General features: G+C 36.6%; 1 protein-coding gene across 13 annotated transcripts in view; it reads left to right on the forward strand.

Annotated features, from left to right (window-relative positions):
• NAA16 (N-alpha-acetyltransferase 16, NatA auxiliary subunit) overlaps positions 1-23,384 on the forward strand; it is a 64,919-nt gene that overhangs the window by 6,696 nt on the left and 34,839 nt on the right. For 8 of the 13 annotated variants that reach the window (XR_011466270.1, XR_011466271.1, XM_070380232.1 and 5 more), the window contains 6 exons: positions 1,730-1,887; positions 4,042-4,176; positions 10,023-10,176; positions 13,419-13,538; positions 16,019-16,114; positions 23,273-23,379. Coding sequence is in view for 11 of the 13 variants with exons in the window: in XM_070380232.1 (XP_070236333.1) it covers positions 1,730-1,887; positions 4,042-4,176; positions 10,023-10,176; positions 13,419-13,538; positions 16,019-16,114; positions 23,273-23,379 (770 nt within the window). In the remaining 2 variants the exon portion in view is untranslated. The remainder of the gene's footprint in view (positions 1-1,729; positions 1,888-4,041; positions 4,177-10,022; positions 10,177-13,418; positions 13,539-16,018; positions 16,115-23,272; positions 23,380-23,384) is intronic. The other 5 variants (XM_070380242.1, XM_070380241.1, XM_070380233.1 and 2 more) reach the window with 4 other exon arrangements.

Consider the following 23,384-nt stretch of genomic DNA (forward strand, 5'->3'; position numbering starts at 1 on the left):
TTCTTCTCCAGGGGATATTCCTGAGCCAGGGATCGAACCCGCATCTCCTGTGTCTCCTAAATTGGCAGCCGGATTCTTTAATGCTGCGCCACTTGGGAAGCCAGCTTTGATAATTATATGTGACTTAAAACCCATTGTTTTTTTCATATACATCCATAAACAGAGTGATAGTTTCCCCATTCCGAATGACTTACCTATATAGTAAACTTTGTGTTCCTTAAAAGGTCCTTAAACTTTGCTTTAGAAATCTTAGATGAACATTGAGAAGGAACCTGTAAGATAGATTTTATTTAGTATAAGTATCATATTGATTCTTCAACTTGGTTTCTGCTGCACAAGGACTTGGCTGTTACTTCACTGGATACTTACCACTACCCCAGTGTGTAAGAAGACAAAAATATTCTTTAGGGATGCATCATTGAAACTGTTTTAATTTATGTTTTGCTTGTCTGTATACTTACTCAGAATTCGTGTATTGCCCTTTTATGTTAATGTTTTGCATTTAAATCATCTAGCTCTTGACCAGTATTGAACATCAGTAGTCTTAATGTTGTTTTCTACATATTTAGCTTAGGGTTCTCTCAGAATACTAAATACTTATTTCTTTATCCCAGTGCTTACCCCAGAGTGAAGAGAAAGGGTGTGTAAGTGTGATACTTTTTGTAGCTCCAAGATATACTAAGACTTTAATTTATATTAAATAAAAACTTACTTTTTTTTTGTGGTCTTTAATCACTGTTGCTGCTGCTGCTGCTAAGTCACTTCAGTTGTGTCCGACTCTGCGACCCCATAGACAGCAGCCCACCAGACTCCCCTGTCCCTGGGATTCTCCAGGCAAGAACACTGGAGTGGGTTGCCATTTCCTTCTCCAATGCAGGAAAGTGAAAACTGAAAGGGAAGTCGCTCAGTCGTGTCTGACTCTTAGCGACCCCATGGACTACAGCCTACCAGGCTCCTCCATCTTTAATCACTAGTGAATTAAAACATGTTTTGTAGTTGATTGAATGAATATATACTTGTTTTAAAAGATAATTGCAATTTTTGTGTATATTCTGTTTTAATACACAGTGTTTGATATTAAGAGCATGTTGAGATGCTGGCATAGGAAAGTGAAGGACTTGGGGTAGGGAATGTGAAGAATTCCTACCAGTAATTTCTAAGGTTACTTAAAAAAATTCTATGAAAAATTTCAGACATGTCCAAAAATAGACTAGAATAATGAAACCCTATATGCCTATCACCTGGCTTCAGTAATTTTAACAACTGTCAATCAGGGCTGATCTGGTTTCATCTTTTATCATCTCACTATCATCCCCCTTTTGGGAGAGGGCAATGGCACCCCACTCCAGTACTCTTGCCTGGAAAATCCCATGGACAGAGGAGCCTGGTAGGCTGCAGTCCATGGGGTCGCTAAGAGTCAGGCACGACTGAACGACTTCACTTTCACTTTTCACTTTCATGCATTGGAGAAGGAAATGGCAGTCTACTCCAGTGTTCTTGCCTGGAGAATCCCAGGGACGGGAGAACCTGGTGGGCTGCCGTCTATGGGGTCGCACAGAGTCGGGCACGACTGAAGTGACTTAGCAGTAGCAGTATCATCCCCCTCTTACTCAGGTCATTCTAAGGTAAATCCCAAACAAAATACGGTTTTGTTAAGGTAAGCTTTCTGTTAAATATGTAGCATAGTATATTCTAGTATCTGTGAATGTCTGTTTCCTTAACTTAATAGGTTGGCATGTATATGGACTCTTGCAGCGTTCTGATAAGAGATATGATGAAGCTATTAAATGTTACAGAAATGCCCTCAAGTTAGATAAAGATAATCTGCAAATTTTGAGGGATCTCTCTCTGTTGCAGATCCAAATGAGAGACCTTGAAGGTTATCGAGTAAGTATTTTAGTCTTAAGTGTACATGTTTTTGCGATAGCTATAACTTAAAAGCATGTAATTCAGAATGAGGTAAACTTAACATCATGTAGACTTGATCGTTAATTGCATTCTATAGTAGAAGGGGGAAGTTACTTGGGATCTCCCCTCCAGTGATAGTTGCAGAATTGCATAAATTGATCAAAAAGGGTAACTGGTTTATTCATTTAATGCTTTTTATTATAAAAGCTAGAGTATCTCCTATGTCCTAATATTGTACCATATTCTTTGTGGGCTTGATATTTACAAATTTGGCAAACAGCTTTTATAATAGAAATCTAAATGTAGAGATTGACTAGCTTGCTTTATTATGGGTTAGAAAATACAAGATATTGTGAGAAGGATTGCCATACATGTAGTCCCAGACCATTATTGTCAACTCTACTGGGCATCTACAGGTGCTTACCCCACTTAGTATCCTAATTCAAAATGTTCAAAATGGAATTCTCCCCCCTTCTCATGGGAAGGAGGCTACCGAGACTTAATAGTTCTCTTTAGGTAAGTCTTCTTTCATTATCTTTTTTCCTTTTGCCCTTCTACTGCTCTGTAAGTCCTTCTACCCTATACTTAGACTTTTGCAGAAGTTTCAAGGGTTCTGCTGAACTTAATAATGGCACCAATTAATTCATCAAGGTTATGTGATTTTTTTTTTTTGGTTAGGACTTAGCAGCCTAAGTTTGGTGAGAGTTCAAATCATTTATCTTTAGGAATAAAGAACAGTATTGGCGGGAGACTGGTTGCTAGGAGGGGTTGTGAAATAAATAAAGATAAAAGAGCTGGTGGTTAGAAGTGAAGGACTCCAGGAACTAGAGGTACTGGTGGTATCTAGGAACAAGGGTGGGAAGGTCCCAAGTGAGAGTTTTGATAGCAAAGGAGCTGTAGCCAGAGTGAGATACCTGAATTTATGATTTCTGGGCGGCAGTAAGGTCTAGGGTGTAGTAGTGGGAGTAGGTCCCTGAAACAGGGTGGAGATCATTAAAGAGGAGGAAATCTTGGCTCCAAGAAGAAAAGTTATTGGATGGTTAGTGTTGCATTTGCCCAGGATAATGGCAGGATTTGACAGAGAGATGAAAACTGAGGCAGACTTTAATGAAGTAGGGGGATGACAGAGAAGTAACAATGGAAATAAGGGGTGAGATTGTTAAGAGCTTAATGCCGTATTCCTAGAAGGAACGACACTTAGATGTGAATATTGTCTCAATTGTTTTGTCAAAGATACCTCTTTTAAAGAAAGATCTAATCATGGTTCTCCTCATGGCCTATAGCGTAGATGGCCAGCACACATTCCAGTGGCAGTCATAGAAGCTAAACATTACATTTTTAAAACTCATTGCAGCTAGGGTTTTTCATGAGACCCTGTTCTTCTAGGCAGTTACACTTGCTTAAAACCTGGAGACGTATATGAACTACGAGGAAGCTGGAGCTGTGTAGGGAAGTTAGATTTTGTGCTGGTCTGAAGCTTTTGTGCTGGTCTTGATTCTTCCTGGCAACCAGGTGGAATTTCTGGCGTTTTCTTCCTAATGTCATAAATACTGAGCTGTCTTAAGAGTAGCAGCGGTGGTGTTTCTGCTAGAAAAGTCCAGTCGGGTGTTTGAGTGTTTTCTCTGGTTCTGTCCAGCCTGTCTGTGGGCCTGTTATAACAATGTAAGTAGGTCTTAATTTTATATCATAATTTAATATGCAGAAAACTGTTGTCATTAAAGCGATCTTATTCTCTCTCTTAAGGTGTTCAGTTACCGGAAAACATTCTTGTTATATACAGTTAATTTTATAAGGCAGCCCAACAGCATTGACTCCAAGGACAGCTTTTCAGTGACAGTCTTTCAGTGAGCGTTATGGAGTATTCTAGAGTTTAAGTTTAGATGAGGAACATAGAAAGTATTGGGTGGGCCAAGAAGTTCAATCGAGGTTTTCTGTACCATCTTCCAGAAAATCCTGGATGAATTTTTTTTGTCCACCTCAGTATTTTTGTTTTATTCTGGAGTTCAGCGATACTTGTTCATTCAGTTCATTAGAAAGGAATTAAAGGTATGTTGTCTTAAAACTGATGGATTATATTTTAGTGAAACTTAAGACAGTGAAGAGAATTTAAAAGATTTTTTTTTTATTTTTAAGGAGACAAGATATCAGCTTCTTCAGTTGCGCCCGACACAACGTGCTTCCTGGATTGGCTATGCCGTTGCACACCATCTACTGAAAGACTATGAGATGGCACTGAAACTGCTCGAAGAATTTAGACAGACTCAGCAAGTAAGACGTTCGTTTCAACATGTCCTTCCTCTACAAGCTAAAATGGTTGACTGCTATATTGCCTCCACCCCTCAAGGATCTTTGGGAAAATTGAAAATTTTTTGAAATAATTGGAGAAAGTTATAATGTAGAATTCTTTTATTTTGGCCATGCCATGCATCATGTGGGGTCCTAGTTCCCTGACCAGGGATTGAACCTATATGCCTTCTGCAATGGAAGTGCAGAGTCCAAACCACTGGACTTCTAGGAATTCCCAATATAAAAATGTTTTTATGCTATAATTTCAATAATATTCAAATGAATAAAGAAAAGAATACATGAAACTGAAAATAGTTTTGTGACTGTGGGAATTTCTTTAATATATATTGCTTTATATTTTATATAAACATGATAATACATTTTACTGTGCATAGTAAAAAATAGAAAAATGAAAAAATATAAAACAGTAAAATAGTAAAAAAAATAGTAAAAATGCGAAAAATATAGTGTGTGTCCCAAGAGAAATTAAAAAGATGTTAGCATTTTGCAATAATTGCTCCAGATTTAATTATTTTTTAAAGAACTAAAATGTTCCAGAAAAGCCAGAATCCTCCCATGTCCCTCCCTAGAGGTAGCCACTATTGTGAATTTGGTATAGATCATTTCTAGTCATGTTTACCTTATGTATTAAGTCCATGAAAGTTGCAAACCGTTATTTTGTATATTTAAAATTTTACAGAAATGATACTCAGTTTTTAAAATCCAACATTCCTAGAGGTACATCTGTGTTGATACATGTAGGGCTAGTTTATCCATTTTAAACCACTGTTTGGTGTTCCATAGCTACACTGTTTCGTGTCTATTAAAACTTAGTGCTATGGTGAATATTCTTTTCTGCTGTTTCATTAGCCATATTTGTGAGTTCCTGTTCAATTTATACCTAAAACTGGAATTGCAGAGTTGCAGATCTGTGTCTTCAGTTTTCCCCATTTGAAGTACTTGTACTCATTTATATGCCCACTAGCAAGGTTTGATGGTTATTATTTGCCTGTGTCCTTCCTGGACGGACATACTTACTGTTAGCTTTTCTTAGTCTTCTTGACTAATAGTTTTTCCAGTCTTCTACATGTGAAGAAGTGTATCTCATTGTTCTTTTAATTTGTGTTTCTTTATTAGTGAGGGATACTGGGATAAGAGATATTAAGCCATACTCTTCTTTTGATGTCTGTGTCTGGCTTCAAGGCATGAGTTGGGAAGTATTTTTTGCAGGATGGTATTAGTTCTTAGGTGAACATCTGGTAATACTCACCTGTGATGGCATCTGGTCCTGGGCTTTCCTTTATGGAAAGATTATTGGTAATTATGATTTACTTTTTATTTGATATTGGTCTGTTCAGATTTTCTGTTTCTTCTTGAGTCAGTTTCAGCAGCTTGTGCTTTTTGAGAGTCAGTCCATTTCATCTAGGTGATCTAATTTGTTGGCATACCACTTTGCCTAACAGTCCCTTATAATCCTTTTTATTTTTGTAGAGTATGTGGTAATGGTCTTCCTTTTATTCTCAATTTTAGTAGCCTTCTTTCTTTCTCGGTCATTCCCACTGAAGACTTGTCGATTTGTTCATCTTGTAGTATTGTTAAATTTCTCTGTGTTGGTGTATGCCTTAGCATCAGCCAGGCAGTTTACCCATGACTTCATGGCAAATAGATGGGGAAACAGTGGAAGCAGTGACGGACTTTATTTTTTTGGGCTCTAAAATCACTGCAGATGTGACTGTAGCCATGAAATTAAGACACTTGCTCCTTGGAAGAAAAGTTATGAGCAACCTAGACAGCATATTAAAAAGCAGAGACATTACTTTGCCAACAAAAGTCCGTCTAGTCAAAGCTACGGTTTTCCCAGTAATGTGTGGATGTGACAGTTTAACTATAAAGAAAGCTGAACACCGAAGAATTGATGCTTTTGAGCTGTGGTGTTGGAGAAGACTCTTGAGAGTCCCTTGAACTGCAAGCAGATCCAACTAGTCCATCCTAAAGGAGATCAGTCCTGAATATTCCTTGGAAGGACTGATGCTAAAGCTGAAACTCCAATACTTTGGCCACCTGATGCGAAGAGCTGACTCATTTGAAAAGATCCTGATGCTGGGAAAGATTGAGGGCAGGAGGAGAAGGGGATGACAGAGGATGAGATATTGGATGGCATCACCAACTCAATGGACATGGGTTTGCGTGGACTCCGGGAGTTGGTGATGGGCAGGGAGGCCTGGCGTTCTGTGGTTCATGGGGTCACAAAGAGTTGGACATGACTGAGCAACTGAACTGAAGGCAGTTTACAACTCTGCCTTAACTTTGACCTCTTACTTGTGCAGTCTCAAGGTCAGCAGAACTTTCTCGGGTAATTCTTGAACCTGCGTATAGCTCTATATGTGTGTGACTTCAGTGCCCCCTATGGACGTCACATTGCCCAGCTATTCCTTTAAGGCTTTTGTGTAGTCTGTTGTCTGCCCTGACTGTTACCCATCTTTCAGGCACTGTAAAAGTAAAACACATGCCTCTAATCGCTTTTTCTTTTTTCTTTCTTTTTGGCTGCACTGAGTCTTCATTGCTGTGCCCGGGCATTCTCTGGTTGTGGCGAACGCGGGCGACTCTAGTTGCGGTGTGTGGTATTCTCATTGCAGTGGCTTCTCTTGTGGAGCTTTAGGGTACGTGGGCTCAGGAGTCGTCGTTGATGGGCTTAGTTTGCTCTGCGGCTTGTGGAATCTCCTGGACCAAGGGTCAAACCTGTGTCCCCTGTATTGGCAGAGGGGTTCTTAACCACTGGACCACTAGGAAAGGCCCCTTGTGATCAGTTTTGTTGAGCACTTAGGCTCTCTCCCTTTCCCCCTGAGGCTTTTTTTGCTCTGGGCACACTCTGAGTTAGGCTTGTATTTGGAGGCTTGCAGTGAACCAGGAGATAGGTCAGTTAATTACAGTTCTTGGGAAGGAAGCTTTGAAAGAGCCCCAGCTTCATTCTTTTCTCACTGGTGACTGTCAAGCTGCTATGGGAATACAAGCTTATTTCTCAAGGCTGCTGTGTAGCTGGAGAGCTTTGGATAGGACTAGTGAAGTGAATGAAGTCACTCAGTCATGTCTGACGCTTTGCGACCCCATGGACTGTAGCCTACCGGGCTCCTCCGTCCTTGGGGTTTTCTAGGCAAAAATACTGGAGTGGGTTGCCATTTCCTTCTCCAGGGGATCTCCCCGACCCAGGGATTGAACCCTGGTCTCCCGCATTGTAGTCAGACACCGTCTGAGCCACCAGGGATAGGACTAAGGCAAGTTATAATGACATAAAACTCACTGGTCTTCTTAAGATCTAGCTTTTTTTCTTCAGTAATTGCTCCCCAGATAGCTGTAAGTGATATTCATTCAGTTGTGTCCAACTTTGCAACACCATGGACTGTACCCCACAAAGCTTCTCTGTCCATGGAATTTTCTAGGCAGGAATACTGAAATGGGTTGCCATTTCCTTCTCCAGGGGATGTTTCTGACCCAGGGATCGACCTGGGTCTCCTGCGTTGCAAGTGGAGTCTTTGCCGTGTGAGCCATCAGGGAAGCGTTTGGTTAATTTTCAGAGTTCTGAATAGCGTGATTCTGACAGTTTTTACCTGTTCTTTCCTTTCTCATATGGAGAGGTGAATCTTTAGAGTTCTTTACCATTTCTCCTGACATCATCCTCTGTATTTTCTTAATGAAAACTTTCTCTTTTGACACATTACCCAAAACATGATGGGTTTGATAGCCAAAGTAATTTTACCTGCTAGAATGGTGGATGTTTTTTCTCTTCTCATTTATCCAGTAATTCTAATTACAGAGTTTTCATGGTAACTGTCCTCTATGCTAACCTTTCTGTCCCTGCCTTGTGGTCCAGAGCCTGGTCCAGAGAAGACATGGAAGAACAGAGCTCTCCATATGTTAACATTAGGGAATATACTTAGACCTCTTCTGGAAACTTCAAATAAAGACAATCATAATGTAGTGTTTCGTCATTAGAGTCTTTTATTTAGAATACTTTTGAGTTCACCGGTGTTAGAGCATGTAGTATTAGTGGTTAATTCCTTTTTAGTGCTATATACTATTTCATTTTGGAGATGCACCACACTTTGTTTATCCATTCAACAATTGATGGACATGTATGTAGTTTTTACTTTTAGCTATGCATAGTGCTGCTGTGAACATTTGTGTATAAGTTTGTGTGTGGACATATATTTTTATTTCTTTTGGGTAGATACTTAGGAATGAAATTACTTGGTTCTGTGGTAAGTATATATTTATCTTTTCCATAAACTGTTCAGTTGTTTTTCTAAGTGACTGGACCATTTTACATTCCTACTAGCAATGTGTGAGAATTTCAATTTCTACCCATCCTTATACCTCTGTTACTGTTCAATTTTTTGATGATAGTCTCCTAGTGGGTATGTAGTAATATTTGTTTTGATTGTATCTGCATTTTTCCAGAAATTAATGATACTGAGTATTTTATCATGTTACTTACTAGTAACATGATAACTAGTAACTACTTACTAGTAACATATCTTACTAGTCACTTATATTTCTTCTTTGATAAGATGTCTGTTCAACTCTTTGCCCATTTTTTAGTTGGGTTATTTGTTAAGAATTTCTTTTATATTCTCAGTACAAGCTCCTTATCAGATATATCATTTGAAAATATTTTCTTCTAGTCTGTAATTTGTTTTTTCATGCTATTAATGATGTCTTTTGAAGAGGAAAAGTTTATAATTTTGAAATCCAGTTTACTAATTTTTTTCTTATACAAATAGTCATGAAGACTTTTTTCCTATTCTGAGATTTCTTGTATAGTTTTAGTGCTCACATTTAGGTCCGTGATCCATTTTGAGTTAATTTTTGTATATGGTATGAGATATGTGTCTAAGGTTACATTTTTGCATATGGATATTTTATTGTTCCACTATCACTGTTGAAAAGACTACCCTGTCTTATTGGCACATCTGTCGAAAATTGATTGACCAGGTTATAAAGGCTTATTTCTGAAGCTTGTATTCTGTTCCATTGATCTCTATGTCTGCCCTTATGCCATTACCAACCACATTGTCTCTATTGATGTAGCTTTATAATATGTTTGAAATTTGAAGTCTTCCTACTTTGTTTTTCTTTTTATGATTCTGCTGGTACATGCAGGGATCCTTTGGTTTCCATTTGAACCTTTGGGTCAGCTTGTCGGTTTCTGAAACCTTACTAAGAGTTTGATAGGGATTGCATTGCATTTTTAGATCAACGTGGGAGAAAAAATACTGAGTCAAAAAATATTAAGTATTCTGATCCATGTACATGGAATGAAATGTCTGTTGATGTATTTAGGTCTTTAATTTCTCTTTGAATGTTTTGTACTCTTTGGTATGAGTCTTGTTTCTTAAATATATTCCTGAATGTTCTTTATAGTGCTGTTGTGAGTGAAATTATTTTAATTTTTGGGGGGCTGGGATTATTTGTTGCTGGTATAGAGAGATATAGTTGATTCTCATACATTGGTCTTGTATTCTGTCACTTTGCTAAAGTGATTTTCTAGTAGGTTTCTTTTTTGGAAGATTCTTTAGGATTTTAATCCCGTTATTTTACTTTTCTTTGGTAATAGGATTTGCTGATCTCTTCCTTTTGCAGAAATCCCCATCCCTTCATTTGTTTTAAAGAATATATTAATCTTTGCTGTTGATCACTCTTCTATGTGTAATTGCTTGTAGGTTGCTTTTTAAAGTCTGTGTGAATGACATTCCTGAGAAGTCAGTTAAAGATCTGTAACTGCTTTATGTTATTATATAAATAAGATTATTTGTTTTGTTTTGTTTTTCCAGGTTCCTCCCAGCAAAATAGACTATGAATACAGTGAACTGATACTGTACCAGAATCAAGTGATGAGGGAGGCAGATCTGTTTCAGGAATCTTTGGAACATATAGAAACATATGAGAAACAAATATGTGATAAACTTTTGGTGGAAGAAATTAAAGGTTAGTTGAATTGCTTTTTCTTTTTTTAAAAAATGGTCTCAATTAAAGATGAGAATAGAAGCTGTATTTGGGCTTCCCTGGTGGTTCATACAGTAAAGAATCTGCCTGCAGAGGGTGTGATCCCTGGGTCAGGGAGCATCTCCTGAAGAAGGAGATAACAACCTACTCAAGTATTCTCACAAGTATCCTACAGCCTACTCAAGGATTCTGTGAAATTCCATGGACAGAGGAGCCTGGCAGTTGCAAAGATACAGGACTTACTTTCACTTTCATGTCCTAACACTTAAGTGAGACTATATATCAGGCAGTGTTCTAAACAGTTCTATTATTAAACCATTATTAATTAATGTAATCCTCATAACAACCTTATGATGTAGTTGTTATATCCATTTTAGAGATCAGGAACTGAGGAACAGAGAGGTTAAGTGACTTGCCCAGAGTCACACAGCCAATTAGGCTTAGTAGTGCAGGATTTGAATGCAGGGATTTTGACACCAGATTCCATTTTCTAAAGTAGTGTGTTATACTGCCTTCATATTCATCTCCTCTCCCAATTCTTACCTTCATATGTAGTAAAATGAGATTAGTAAATGGTGACACTGGGATCATCATGAAAGCAACATTCATTTATTTTTATTATGGGCTAATAAGACAGAATCCTGAGAAATAGTTTGTTAAAAGGGTTATTCAACAAAGTCAAACATTTTCTTTTTTATATTTAACTTTGCTGATCAGTTACCCATTTCCTGAGGAATATTGTATAGACTGTCCATTTAAATTAAAAATTAGTTTAAAACTAAAATCTCATATAGTTGCAGGACTTCTAAAGCTTAATAAAAATACTTGCCAAGATTTATTTAGTCTTTCACAGTAGTAATTGCTCAACTGGCTTAATTTCTTGGAATATTTTATCACTTCTAACACGGGTGTTATTTCCCCTTTTTATATTTGAAGAAGCTAGAAGAGGTTAGCCTTTTAGGAGTTAATTTCTAAACATACCTTTCTGATTTCAGAGCCTTTACTTTGTGTGTTTGTTTGCTTTGCTTTAAATAGACTTTATTGTTTAGAGCAGTTCTAGGTGCGTAGACACTGAGTGGAAGACACAAAGGTTTCCCATGCACCCTCTGTCCTCACACGCGCGCAGACTCCTCCCTGCTCCGGGCCTGTAGTCTGTATTTGGGTTCACTCTTGGTGTTGCACACCTTCTAGGGTTTAAAAAATGTGTAATGACATGTATCTACCATTGTAGTATCATACGGGATAGTTTCACTGCCGTAAAAATCCTGTGTTCTACCTGTTTGTTTCTCCTTGCCTCCAGCCCTTGGCAATCCAAAATCCTTTTCCTGTCTCCTTACTTGTACCTTTTACAGTATGTGTTAGAGATGGAATCATAGTACGTAGCTTTTTTATAATTGGAGAAGGAAATGGCAACCCACTCCAGTGTTCTTGCCTGGAGAATCCCAGGGACAGAGGAGCCTAGTGGGCTGCCATCTGTGGGGTCGCACAGAGTCAGACACGACTGAAGCGACATAGCAGCAGCAGCAGCCGCCTTTTTATATTGGCTTTTTTCACTTAGCAGTATCCTTTTAAGGTTCCTTCGTGCCATTTTTTGAGTCCTTTTAACTGCTCTCCTCTACTCCTGCGGAGGAATGGGGCACAGTCACAGGTTTTTTTTTGTTGTTGTTTTTGTTTTCCTTTTCCTTAAATTGAAGTATAGTTGACATACTATTTATAGTTTTAAGTAGAAGATGCTTATTTGTATTCACTTTGTATCAAGTACTGTGTTGACCATTTTAAGTGCATTATTTCAGTTGATGATCATAAAAATAGACTGATACAGTTGATATTTTGCAAGCAAGGAAATGGGAATTGAAAGTTTTATAAGTTACTCAGGGTTCCAAAGCTAGAAAGTGGTAAAATTCGTAATTATACCTGTTAATCTTTTTTTTTTTTTTTCAAGTTACTATTATCATTGTCTCTTTATTTATTTTTTTTTTCTCTTTTTCTTTTATTTTTTTTAAAAAAATCACATGCTCCCCATCCTGAACCCTCCTCCCTCCCAACCTCCCCATACCATCCCCCTGGGCCTTCCCAGCGCACCAGCCCCAAGCATCCAGCATCGTGCACTGAACCTGGACTGGCATCTCGTTTCATACATGACATTTCACATGTTTCAATGACATTCTCCCAAATCTTCCCACCCTCTCCCACAGAGTCCATAAGACTGTTCTATACATCAGTGTCTCTTTTGCTGTCTCGTATACAGGGTTATGTTAATCTTTTTTTAAATTAGAGGATAGTTACTTTTGTTGTATGTAAGCATAAATTGGTGACTGGTGTACATACATCCCCTCCCCCCTTGAACCGCTCTCCCACTCCTGTTAGTCTTATTCCAGAGATTGAGTAATATATAATACATGTAAATAGCAAAATAATACATATAATAACCACTATAATATGATGATGATAAAAGCTGAAATAGTATGTATGACTGAAGACATTTCAAAGGGTTGTTTGAAACAGATTCTTCAGGAAGTGGGAAAGCTTAGTGTTAGAAAGTTGAGGTATATTCTTTTTCGAGATTCTCCCCATTGTCTTGATTAGATTTGCTTTTATCTGAGAAGTTGAGATGCCCTTTCCCATTCCCATTTGCAATTTATATGGCTTAGTTAAAGGAACGGAGTGTTAGAGATGACTCTCAGGTGAACTTGTTTTGTGTAGTTTCTTGCTCTGAAATAATATTTAGTGTTATTGTTTTGTGAGTTAAACTTCTCCGATTTTAGTGACCTGGAAAGGACACTAAGAGAATTAAATGGAGAATTGTTTAGCACAAAAATTGGTAAGGAAAAGTACATTGAAAATCTTGCAGTAGGAAGGTAGAGATATTTCATTGGAATTATTTACCAATCTGTAAATAGGGTGTCTTTAGTTATCTTAAAGGGTGTATAAAAATGTACAAAATAGCAAAAATTTTTACTAATTAATATCATATTTGGGGTGTGGGAGGGAGCCAGAAATGAATGTTAATAGAATATGTAAATGAAGGTTCATTTCTGAAGGCAAACTCTGAATTAATCTTTAGTTATTTAAACTACAATGGCAACAAACCCTGAAGGGAAGCACACAAAATTCTGTCTTTCATAAATATCTACTATACTAATAATGGTTAGTGAAAACCTCTGGGCTCAGAAAGGTATTTAATGTTTAAGTAAAATGAATGTGACGTTTAAACTTAATTTTAGGGGAAATGCTGTTGAAAGTGGGGCGATTAAAAGAAGCGAGTGAAGTATTCAAAAACTTGATTGATCGGAATGCAGAAAATTGGTGTTATTATGAAGGCTTGGAAAAAGCTCTGCAACTTAGTATGTAATGATTTTTCTCCTACCTTCTCTTAACTAGTGTTTGAAGTATAGTAAAAAAAGTAGTAAAATATAAAGTTATAGTCATATTTGAGGATGTATATTTTTAACATTAGCATTTATTTTTCCATTTGGGAAAGCTGCAGGTTAAACATGGGAGTGAAAATGAATTCAGATATTTAAAATATTTCAGTGATAAACACTTACAGATAATTTTAGGTTTATTCATCCCAATTGTCAATTACCAATTTAGATGACTAGAATGGTGGGGAAGAAAATGGGCATTCCCTTTCTGGGAAATGCCATAATTATTAAATATTTTTAAACAATTAGAGGACTGTTACTCTCATTCTCTTAAGCATAAGAATTGGACCAAAGCAAGGTTGTTGAGAGTATGTTGTACACTGCATCAGCATAAAAACTATCGTTTTACTTTCAAACTAGGCTAATTTGTGCCGAATATGAATACATATTTTGAAATTTGATAACCTTGACTTCTTTCAGAATCTAGAATATTATTCTAAACTTTCCCTAGTATTTTCATAATTAAGTATTTTTAGGAGCAGTTAGTACTGCCAAAATTATATTTACTCACAGGTAAGTATTTGGCTGAAATAATTATGAAACTAGTATGAAATAATTATGAAACTCAAAGGTATTGAAATAGCAAAATTTTTAAATCCAAAAAATATGGTAAATAGGTACCTATCCATATTTACAGTAGGAAGAAATTTGAGAAAAAATTTATTTTTAGTTATCCTAATTACCTGTATGCTTAAATCCAAGTTTCGTGTTTGTATTTAAAATGTAATATCACAAATTACTAAAACATTTCCTTACGTAATTGTTTTTGAGAAAAAAATGAAAATTAAAATATTGGTTAGATTAGTAATCTCTTTTTAAAAAAAAGGGACAAAGTCGTGTCGGAAGGTTAGAAGTGTGAGATAACTGATTTTTCTTTAAACTACCAGGTACTGACATTCATTAATAACTGTTTTAGTAAAATGAATGTATTGTGTTCCATTTGCCAGGATCCATGCTCACTATAAAATACATTGATTATGAAACTAATTCCATTATTATTCCTTAGAACCTTTTCTCCCCCATGGTAAGTTCTGGAGCTCCAACATGTGACTTCACAAAGGACATTGAAGTGGGTTGGTCTTGATTTAACTACGTTTATAAGACTTGTTTTATCTGAGCTAGTGGGAAATTTGTTTTTGTACTCACAGCTTGTTTCATTTCCCAGGATTAGGCATAAATATGAGAACTGCATTTTAGAATTTTACAATAACCTTCTTGTAAATATTAGTATAAGGATCCTTAATATTTCCTGAAGTTCCCAGATCATTAACAGAGTGTGAGAATAATTTTTCTCATATCCCACTTTCAAAAATTCAACCACTTTGGAGCTCCGAAACATACTATTGGAGGAAGGAAGGAGTCTAAATAAAACCAGACTTGACTTTTTAAAGTTCTGTGTTTATAATCTTGGTACTGAACACTACATTTACTGTGGAGATACCTTGACTGCTCGCACCAACGGTTATTCTTAAAATAATTACGTATGTGTGGTCTGAATTAAAATCCACCTAGAACCTTATAGTTTAAAAACGAGTTTGTTTGCTTTTTCTTGATATTTGCTGTAAATATCTTATTGCTCATATTAAATAATCTTTCTGTAGATTATGCAGGATAGTATTTTAGAGTAATAAACTAGACCTAGAACCTATTCTTCAGATTGTTACTTTAGTTTACTTATAGATATTGTGTTTGGTACTATAAAATTAGGTTGGTCTTGAGAGGGAAGATACAACTTTCTGTTAGAAGTACATTTTATATCATAATACTTGGGTGAAGTAATTGCCACTTTCAAAAGTCTGTACTTTTTCTTGGGCACCTGGACAGGGACATGAACTGATGGAGTTCTTTATTATACAGTTTCATTGAAGATTTTAAGTGTCAAAGCGACCCTAGAAACTTAATTCTTATCTTTTAAGATATTGCAGTCATAACCCTAAAACTGTTGCTTCTTTAAGCTTATCTCTAGGTGCTATAGACTTCTGTTGGATTTATATGGGTTATATTAGGTTAGAGGATTTATGTAAGGTATGTTCTAAAGGAACATTTTTTTTTCTGTGGATTGTGCATGCAGGAATGTAAGAGGGGTATGTTGCTTCTGTGAGTGTTGTGTGTATATGATTTGAGTTGGATGTAGAATCTGTTGTGACAGGTTTTGGATTTCTCTGACTTTGAATTTAAAATGATCATTTACTGGTTATATTATTTCACTACCACCGAGTTTTTAATGTGATTCCTACAAAAAGAGAAGTTTTAATATTGATCATGAGATTTTTAATTTATAACATACTTTTTTTAAAGTTTATTAGTTTTTATCCTAGATAAAAGTTTAAAGTTTTAAAGTTTTTATCATAGATAATAGTTCTGATGCTTTGAATCTCACACATATTTACTGATAATAGGCACTTTAGAAGAGAGACTTCAAATTTATGAAGACATTAGTAAGCAGCACCCCAGAGCAATTTCACCTAGAAGATTACCTTTGAATCTTGCCCCAGGTAATATTAGGATATCTTTTGTAACACTAATCATTACTTGTTCAAATTACTCAACGCCAATCACATTTTAAAAACTTGTTTCTGGAAGAGAGCACACCAGTCTTAGGGGTGGGAGTCATCAGTTATTAATTTGTTATATATATGTTGTTAAGAGTATTTATGTTGGTTTAGCTTTATGTTGATTTTAAGTGTCAGAAGTTATCTATATAAAATGGTTTTTCTTATGTGACTTTAAAAACTAAAAACCATATTTAGAAGGTAAATTAAATTCCATAGAACTGATGAAAAATTATATGTGAGGTATTGTGATTTAAGTGGTAAAAGTTTTGAAGTTCTAGATTTTCTTTTTTAGGACATAAATTCAGAGAGTTGTGAATTCTTTGTTCCTGCCACAGTGTTTAAGAATGTCATCAATCCTGTGCAGGGCCCTCTCCTCAGAGTTGACCACATTCCTGAATTTAGCTTTTTATCATTTTTGTAGAACCATGTATTTTGTATCCCTAGAAATAAAAACAGAAAATCCCATTTTGTACTTTAGGTAATTTGGAGCACTGTGGTATATACTCTTATGATTTGTTTTTATTGAACAATAGTGTATTCATGACCTTGATCTAAATTGTAGTGTGTAGCTGAATTCATTTGCTATTGAGCTTATAAGAGGTAGAGAGTATATTAGCTCTTGAGATAGTTAATGACTTCATTGATGATTTTATGTGCCTTTTTCTTTTTTTGCTCCAGCTTCCTTTTAAAATTATTGCTAACACAGCATAAATCAAAATCACATTATTTACAGTTTAACACGATACAACATACAGATCTCATTGAACACATCTGTATTCCAGGAAAAAAAATTTTTTTGAAATATTTCCCTCTAGAAGTTGCTTTAGATTATTTCCATCATTTTTTTTTTTGACGCTTTTTTTTCCAATTAATTTTTTTATTTTAATTGGAAGCTAATTACAGTGTTGTGGTGGTTTTTGCCCTACATTGACATGAGTCAGCCATGGGTACACATGTGTCCCCCCATCTTGAACTTACCTCCCTTCCCAGCCCATCCCTCTGGGTTGTCCCAGAGCACCAGCTTTGAGTGTCCTGCTTTATGCATTGAACTTGCCCTAGTCGACTGTTTGACATATGGTAATATACATGTTTCAATGCTGTTCTCACAAACCATCCCGCCCTTGCCTTTTCCCACATAGTCCAAAAGTCTGTTCTTTACATCTGTGTCTCTTTTGCTGTCTTGCATATAGTTTTTTAAAAAACTTCTGCTGTCTTGCATATGTTTTTTAAAAAACCAAAACTAACCATCACAAATTTAACGTGTTCTTTGGTAATGCAGGCTGTATACATCTGATTTGTCTACACAGTTCTTTAAAGGTGCCAATAAAATAGAAATCCATCCAGTTCTCCTTGCCTGCTTTAAAAACACGTAAATCTAAGTTTTAAGTACGAGGAGAGGGTTCATTTCTTACCTCTGTATATAGAGCTGAGTACATATCATATAGTAGATGCATGTATGACTGGTTGACTAATACTTGGTTACCAATTTTAATAGAAATACCAACACTGTGCAGGATTTGAGGACCTGAGAGTTTTAGAAGGTATCATGTGCCTTTTTCTGAAAGTCATCTTTTTTTTTTTAGTTGCAAGTGCTTTAGATAATGAATTATTTATTAAGACTTCTGGCTTGTCTTTTGAAACAAGTCAGACCTTAGAAAGCTAATGTGACTTAAAAATCTCTATCCTAAGCATAGGTGAGGAGGGAAAGTGTTTTCTTTTTTGTGTGTGATTTTTTTTTTTTTAATTTATTTTTAACTTTTTTACATTAGGGAATGTATTTTCTTAGGCATTTTCTCATTTACAATGGAAATGTTTGTTTAAATAATTGCGTTGTTTTCCTTTTATCAAAAAGTTAATGGAAATTAAGAGCTTTTTAGTAGACTGACTTTAAAAATATATGCAATACCTCTTAGAAATGTATTGGATTAGACAGTAGATACAAGTTTATTTAAAAATAAATAGTGCCTCTCAGTTACATAAATGATGAATAGTATTTCTCTGATTCTCTGTTTTGTTTTGACTTTGTGAACTAGGCAAATTTGCTAATGTTTTCAAGGGAACATTAAGTCCAAGTGGATATTAATAGGCTTGGTGGGGAGAGTGCCAATGTACTGAGATATTTTTCAGTCAGGTGAATTTGGGAAACTTGGTTAAATGTAGCAGTCAGGTTTCTGCAGGATTTCCTGGAACTTCCAGTAGATACATTGTGAGTTTCCAAGGTGGAATGTACTGAGCTTGGAGGAGCATTTCCCTAGTAAAAAAGTGTTTTCTGGAAAATGCTTGGACTCACATTTCTGTATCTTCTTTAAAAAAAAAAAAAACAACAAAAAACAGTAAAGCAACTTGTCGAAATGTAGCTCACATACCATAAAATTCACTTTTTAAAGTGTGCAGCTCAGTGTTTTAGTATCCCCAGGGAGTTGCACACCCATCATTACTCTCTGGTTTCAGGAAATGGTCATCACTCCAATAAGAAAACTCATACCCGTTAGCAGTCACTCCCAGCTCTCGCCCCTGCACCAGGCAGCCGCGGTCTAACTTTCCGTGCCTGTGGACTTGCCTGTTTTGGACATTTTGTGTAATTGGAGTCATACCGTGGGTGGCCTTTTGTGTATAAGGTAGGAAATAGATTTTTACTGAAAGATAGCCTGGAGCCAGCTTTGACTGTAAAATGTGATCTAGGTTAAAATGGAATGATTCTGGACCCTTTAGGATGTTCTGTGTTTGAAATGCTAAAGGGGTCTTTTTACAAGCACGGCCTTAGTTGAGGGCTCTTGAGGGCTTGGGCTTCAGGGTCAGCAACCATCATGTGAGGTTCTAACATAAACATGTGTTTACAAAGCTCTGGGGACCATATATAAAATTATGCAGCTACTTAATTGAACCTGTGCAACAGGTGACTACTTCATGAAGTTTTTTTGCCTGCTTAGAAATATTTTTATGTGTCATAAGAAAGGTATCTCAGCATCACCAAAGGCAGTAAGATGTTTTCCTAGAAATGTGATGGGACTTGAAGATACAAGTTTTGAAAAAGGCTTTCTGGTTTTTAAGTAAAAAGATTTATTACCAACAGATTAGTGAACACAGCCAAAGTCCTGAGGAGATTCTCCAACAGCCTGAAAAGTGCTATGAAAACAGAGCTTTTCAAAATACCTAGTTTAATTCATCGTGATGTATTAGTCTTCACTGGCCAAGGAGGGAGAAAGAGGGAAGGAGATGATCCAGAGTATTAAACAGAGAATGCTCATCACATTTTGCTCCTATTTTATTTTTGTTTCATTGGATTAGTTTTGTTTTTTATTGAGATATAATTGACATATCGTATGTTAAGGTGTATGAGGTATTGATATAATATACATTTATATATTCCAATATTACCACTGTAGTGTTAGCTGATACCTCCATTAGGTCACATGATTATCGTTTCTGTTTTGTAGTGAGAACATGCACCATTATTTAGAATAAATTTCCAGGTTATCAGATACTGTCTGATCTTGCTTTTGTTCACTATTTTAGTGGTGGTTTTGGGGAATATCAATTTTTATGTGAATCTGCTACATCTAATGAAGAATTAGCATAGCGTCTCTGAAGATAGAAAACTTGTTTTACAAGCTGCAGTTCTAAATAGGCACATAATAATTGATAGTTTTTTTTTTCCGCCTCTAAAGGAAAGCCTATGGGAGTCCTAGTAATTAGGAAGAAGGGAAGTTATTTTTGTGAATAAGTTTGTGAATAAGTTTTTCTTAATATAAAAAAATACATTTATGAGATGGGTAAATAGTAATTTGGGGATATAGTGTGTGACTGGGCAGTTGAGTAGCAGTATAGGCTTCTGGTTTAAACACTGTGTTCATATAGTTCCCAATAAAAGGGTCAAAACGGGCTTCAACTGAAAGGCCTTCTGCATGTCTCTGTCTTCTGGCCACCAGAGTTGCTTCCCCAGAGACAGCCATTATGACTAGTAGATGGTGTACTCGTCCAGAAATAAATTGTGTGTATGCAAGCAAAAGTACGTGTGTGAGGGCTTATGTGTAATTTTCCTTTTTCCTCTCCCTTTTGTACAAAAGGAGCATAGGTTGCTCTGTACCTTGTTTTCCTTTTCACTGGACTCTGTCTGGAGTTCAGTCCTGTATCAGTACAGAAGACCTTTTGCACAGCTGGAATAACAATTTAATGGGAGAAGAGGTTTTAGTGGGTACTTGAGAAAGGAATGCCTTGTTTTTTAAATGAGATCTTGCTAGTATCCTCTGAATAGGTTGAGATTTGAAGAGTTTTTAGAGTAGCCTCTGACATGAAGATAAAATGCCTATTGTCTCAGTCGATAATAGTGCATGTGGGAACACTTCTGACTTTAGAAATTCAACAGCTGTTAAATGTCAATGCGTGTGATGGTACACAGCATTTATTGAGTGGTTACTGTGTGCTTACACTCTATACTTTTCATCTCATGTGAGCCTTGAAAGAGTACTCTTGAGGCTGGTGGTTGTATCCTCATCTTTGAGTGGATAATGTCACACAGGAAGTAAGCAATAGGATCTCTGACTGCCTAGCACAATATTGTTAACCTTTGTTTTATATCAGAGCAAGTGCTGGAAAGATTTGATTTCTAAAACTAGTTTTTATTTTTGAGGAAATAATCATGTATATCCAACCCAAAGTGATATTTTCTGTAGTTTTGGCATACTTTGTATATAATCTTTTGAAAATCCCAGGTCATCAGTTCCGTTCAGTCGCTCAGTTGTGTCTGACTCTTTGCGAGCCCATGGACTGTAGCACCCCAGGCTTCCCTGTCCATCACCAGCTCTCGGAGCTTGCTCAAACTCATGTCTATCGAGTCGGTGATTCCATCCAGCCATGTCATCCTCTGTCATCCCTTTCTCCTCCTGCCTTCAATCTTTCCCAGCATCAGGGTCTTTTCCAAGGAGTCGGTTCTTCGCATCAGGTGGCCAAAGTATTAGAGTTTCAGCTTCAGCATCAATCCTTCCAAGGAATATTCAGGACTGATCTCCTTTAGGATGAACGGGTTGGATCTCCTTGCAGTCCAAGGGATTCTGAAGAGTCTTCTCCAGCACCACAGTTCGAAAGCATCAATTCTTCAGCGCTCAGCTTTCTTTATAGTCCAGCTCTCACATCCGTACATGACTACTGGAAAAACCATAGTTTTGACTAGACGGACCTTTGTTGGCAAAGTAATGTCTCTGCTTTTTAATATGCTGTCTAGGTTGGTCATAGCTTTTCTGTGAGCAAGTGTCATGGCTGCAGTCACCATCTGCAGTGATTTTGGAGCCCAAAAAAAAAGGCTGTCACTGTTTCCATTGTTTGCCCATCTATTTGCCATGAAGTGATGGGACCAGATGCCATGATCTTCGTTTTCTGAATGTTGAGTTTTAAGCCAACTTTTTCACTCTCTTCTTTGACTTCCATCAAGAGCTCTCTAGTTCCTCTTCACTTTCTGCCATAAGGGTGGTGTCATCTGCATATCTGAGGTTATTGTTATTTCTCCCGGCAATCTTGATTCCAGCTTGTGCTTCATCCAGCCCAGCACTTCAAGGTTATCAAGACTGCACAGGGTTATGAAGATTGCACAAAATTTTACTCTGGGTTAAATATATATCATTACTTCCTTAAAATCAAAAATAGTTTCAGAGATAAATCTTTCCAGTACTTCCTCTGTTACAAAGATTAGAGATCATCTGACAACAGCCTTTATAAGTAACAAATCTTGAACCTGTTTTTATGTTAGATAAATTTGTAATCCAATAAAATTTGAATTTCTCTTAATTTTTATAACATCCGTAATATGTTGAGTATGCATGTTTTGTTCAACAGTGTTAGTCACAGCAGATAAAAACCACTTGGGTTGTTGAGTATTTTGGTAAAATGTCATGATTTCATAAAGAAGCATTAGGAAAATTCATTTCAGTAGTCTTACATTAGCTTAAACCATTCATGACCTATATATTTTTTTCTTTTGCATGGCCAGATCCATGCTCTTACAATTGTTAACCCTTACTGTCAAAAAGTTAGAGCCTTCATATTTAAAATTAATTTTGTTTTTCAGTTCTTTCTGCTTTTAAAAAGTGATACTGAAACTTTTTGGTAAGGGTTTAGCAATAATAGGAGATGTATTTACTTAATGTTACAAATGGGGTATTTATTTAATTCTAATGTTAGCATGCCCCAGGACACTGATGTCTTATGTTTGTTATTTTACTTAATTATCCATCTCGCCCACTAGAATGTTAATAAGTTCTATGAGGGCAGAATTAAAAAAATTTTTTTTGTTTTAATCACAGCTATATCTTGGATACTTGAAACAGTGCCTGGCACATAGTAGGTGCTTGATAGATGATTGTGGGACGAATGATGGAGTAAAGCATTAGTTGATCTGGAAGACATTTGTAAATATGTTAGTGTTTAAGAAGGTATTTTGACTACTACTTGCATACGGTGCTGGTCACGGTAGAACCCTTTTCTAAAGTTTGCAGAGTGCCTTCTGAGATGTCAGATAGTAGGGTTGAGCCTGTGCTGGTCAGTGAGATTAGGAAAGGTAGACTCCAGTACTCTTGCCTGGCAAATCCCATGGACGGAGGAGCCTGGTAGGCTACAGTCCATGGGGTCGATAGGAGTCAGACACGACTGAGCGACTTCACTTTCACTTTTCACTTTCATGCATTGGAGGAGGAAATGGCAACCCACTCCAGTGTTCTTGCCTGGAGAGTCATAGGGACGGGGAGCCTGGTGGGATGCTGTCTCTGGGGTCACACAGAGTCGGACACGACGGAAGGGAGTTAGCAGCAGCAGCAGACTGCATAGTAGGTTACTCTTCCTCAAAACTGCCTAGTTATTTTGCTTGCTGGTCTTTTGAGATGTTACTTGAAGATATTTTGAACCTATATCTAGGGGAAATAAACGTGCCAACTGAGATATTTGGTGTTACACTCTTTGGCAGTAACAAACAAGCAATGCTAACTTTTTGGGTTTAAACGTTGGATAGGGGAATTGTTGTTGCTGAAGAAGTTTTATTTTTATTTATAAAATAACTTTGAGAGCTGTTTCCATCAATTGAAGTTTAACAAAGTACACTTTTATTCCTAGGTGAAAAATTTAGAGAACTAATGGATAAGTTCCTGAGGGTTAACTTCAGTAAAGGCTGCCCGCCCTTGTTTACTACTTTGAAATCTCTGTATTACAATACAGAAAAGGTAAA

This window comes from Bos mutus, chromosome 12, assembly GCF_027580195.1.
Source record: "Bos mutus isolate GX-2022 chromosome 12, NWIPB_WYAK_1.1, whole genome shotgun sequence".
NCBI lineage: Eukaryota > Metazoa > Chordata > Mammalia > Artiodactyla > Bovidae > Bos > Bos mutus.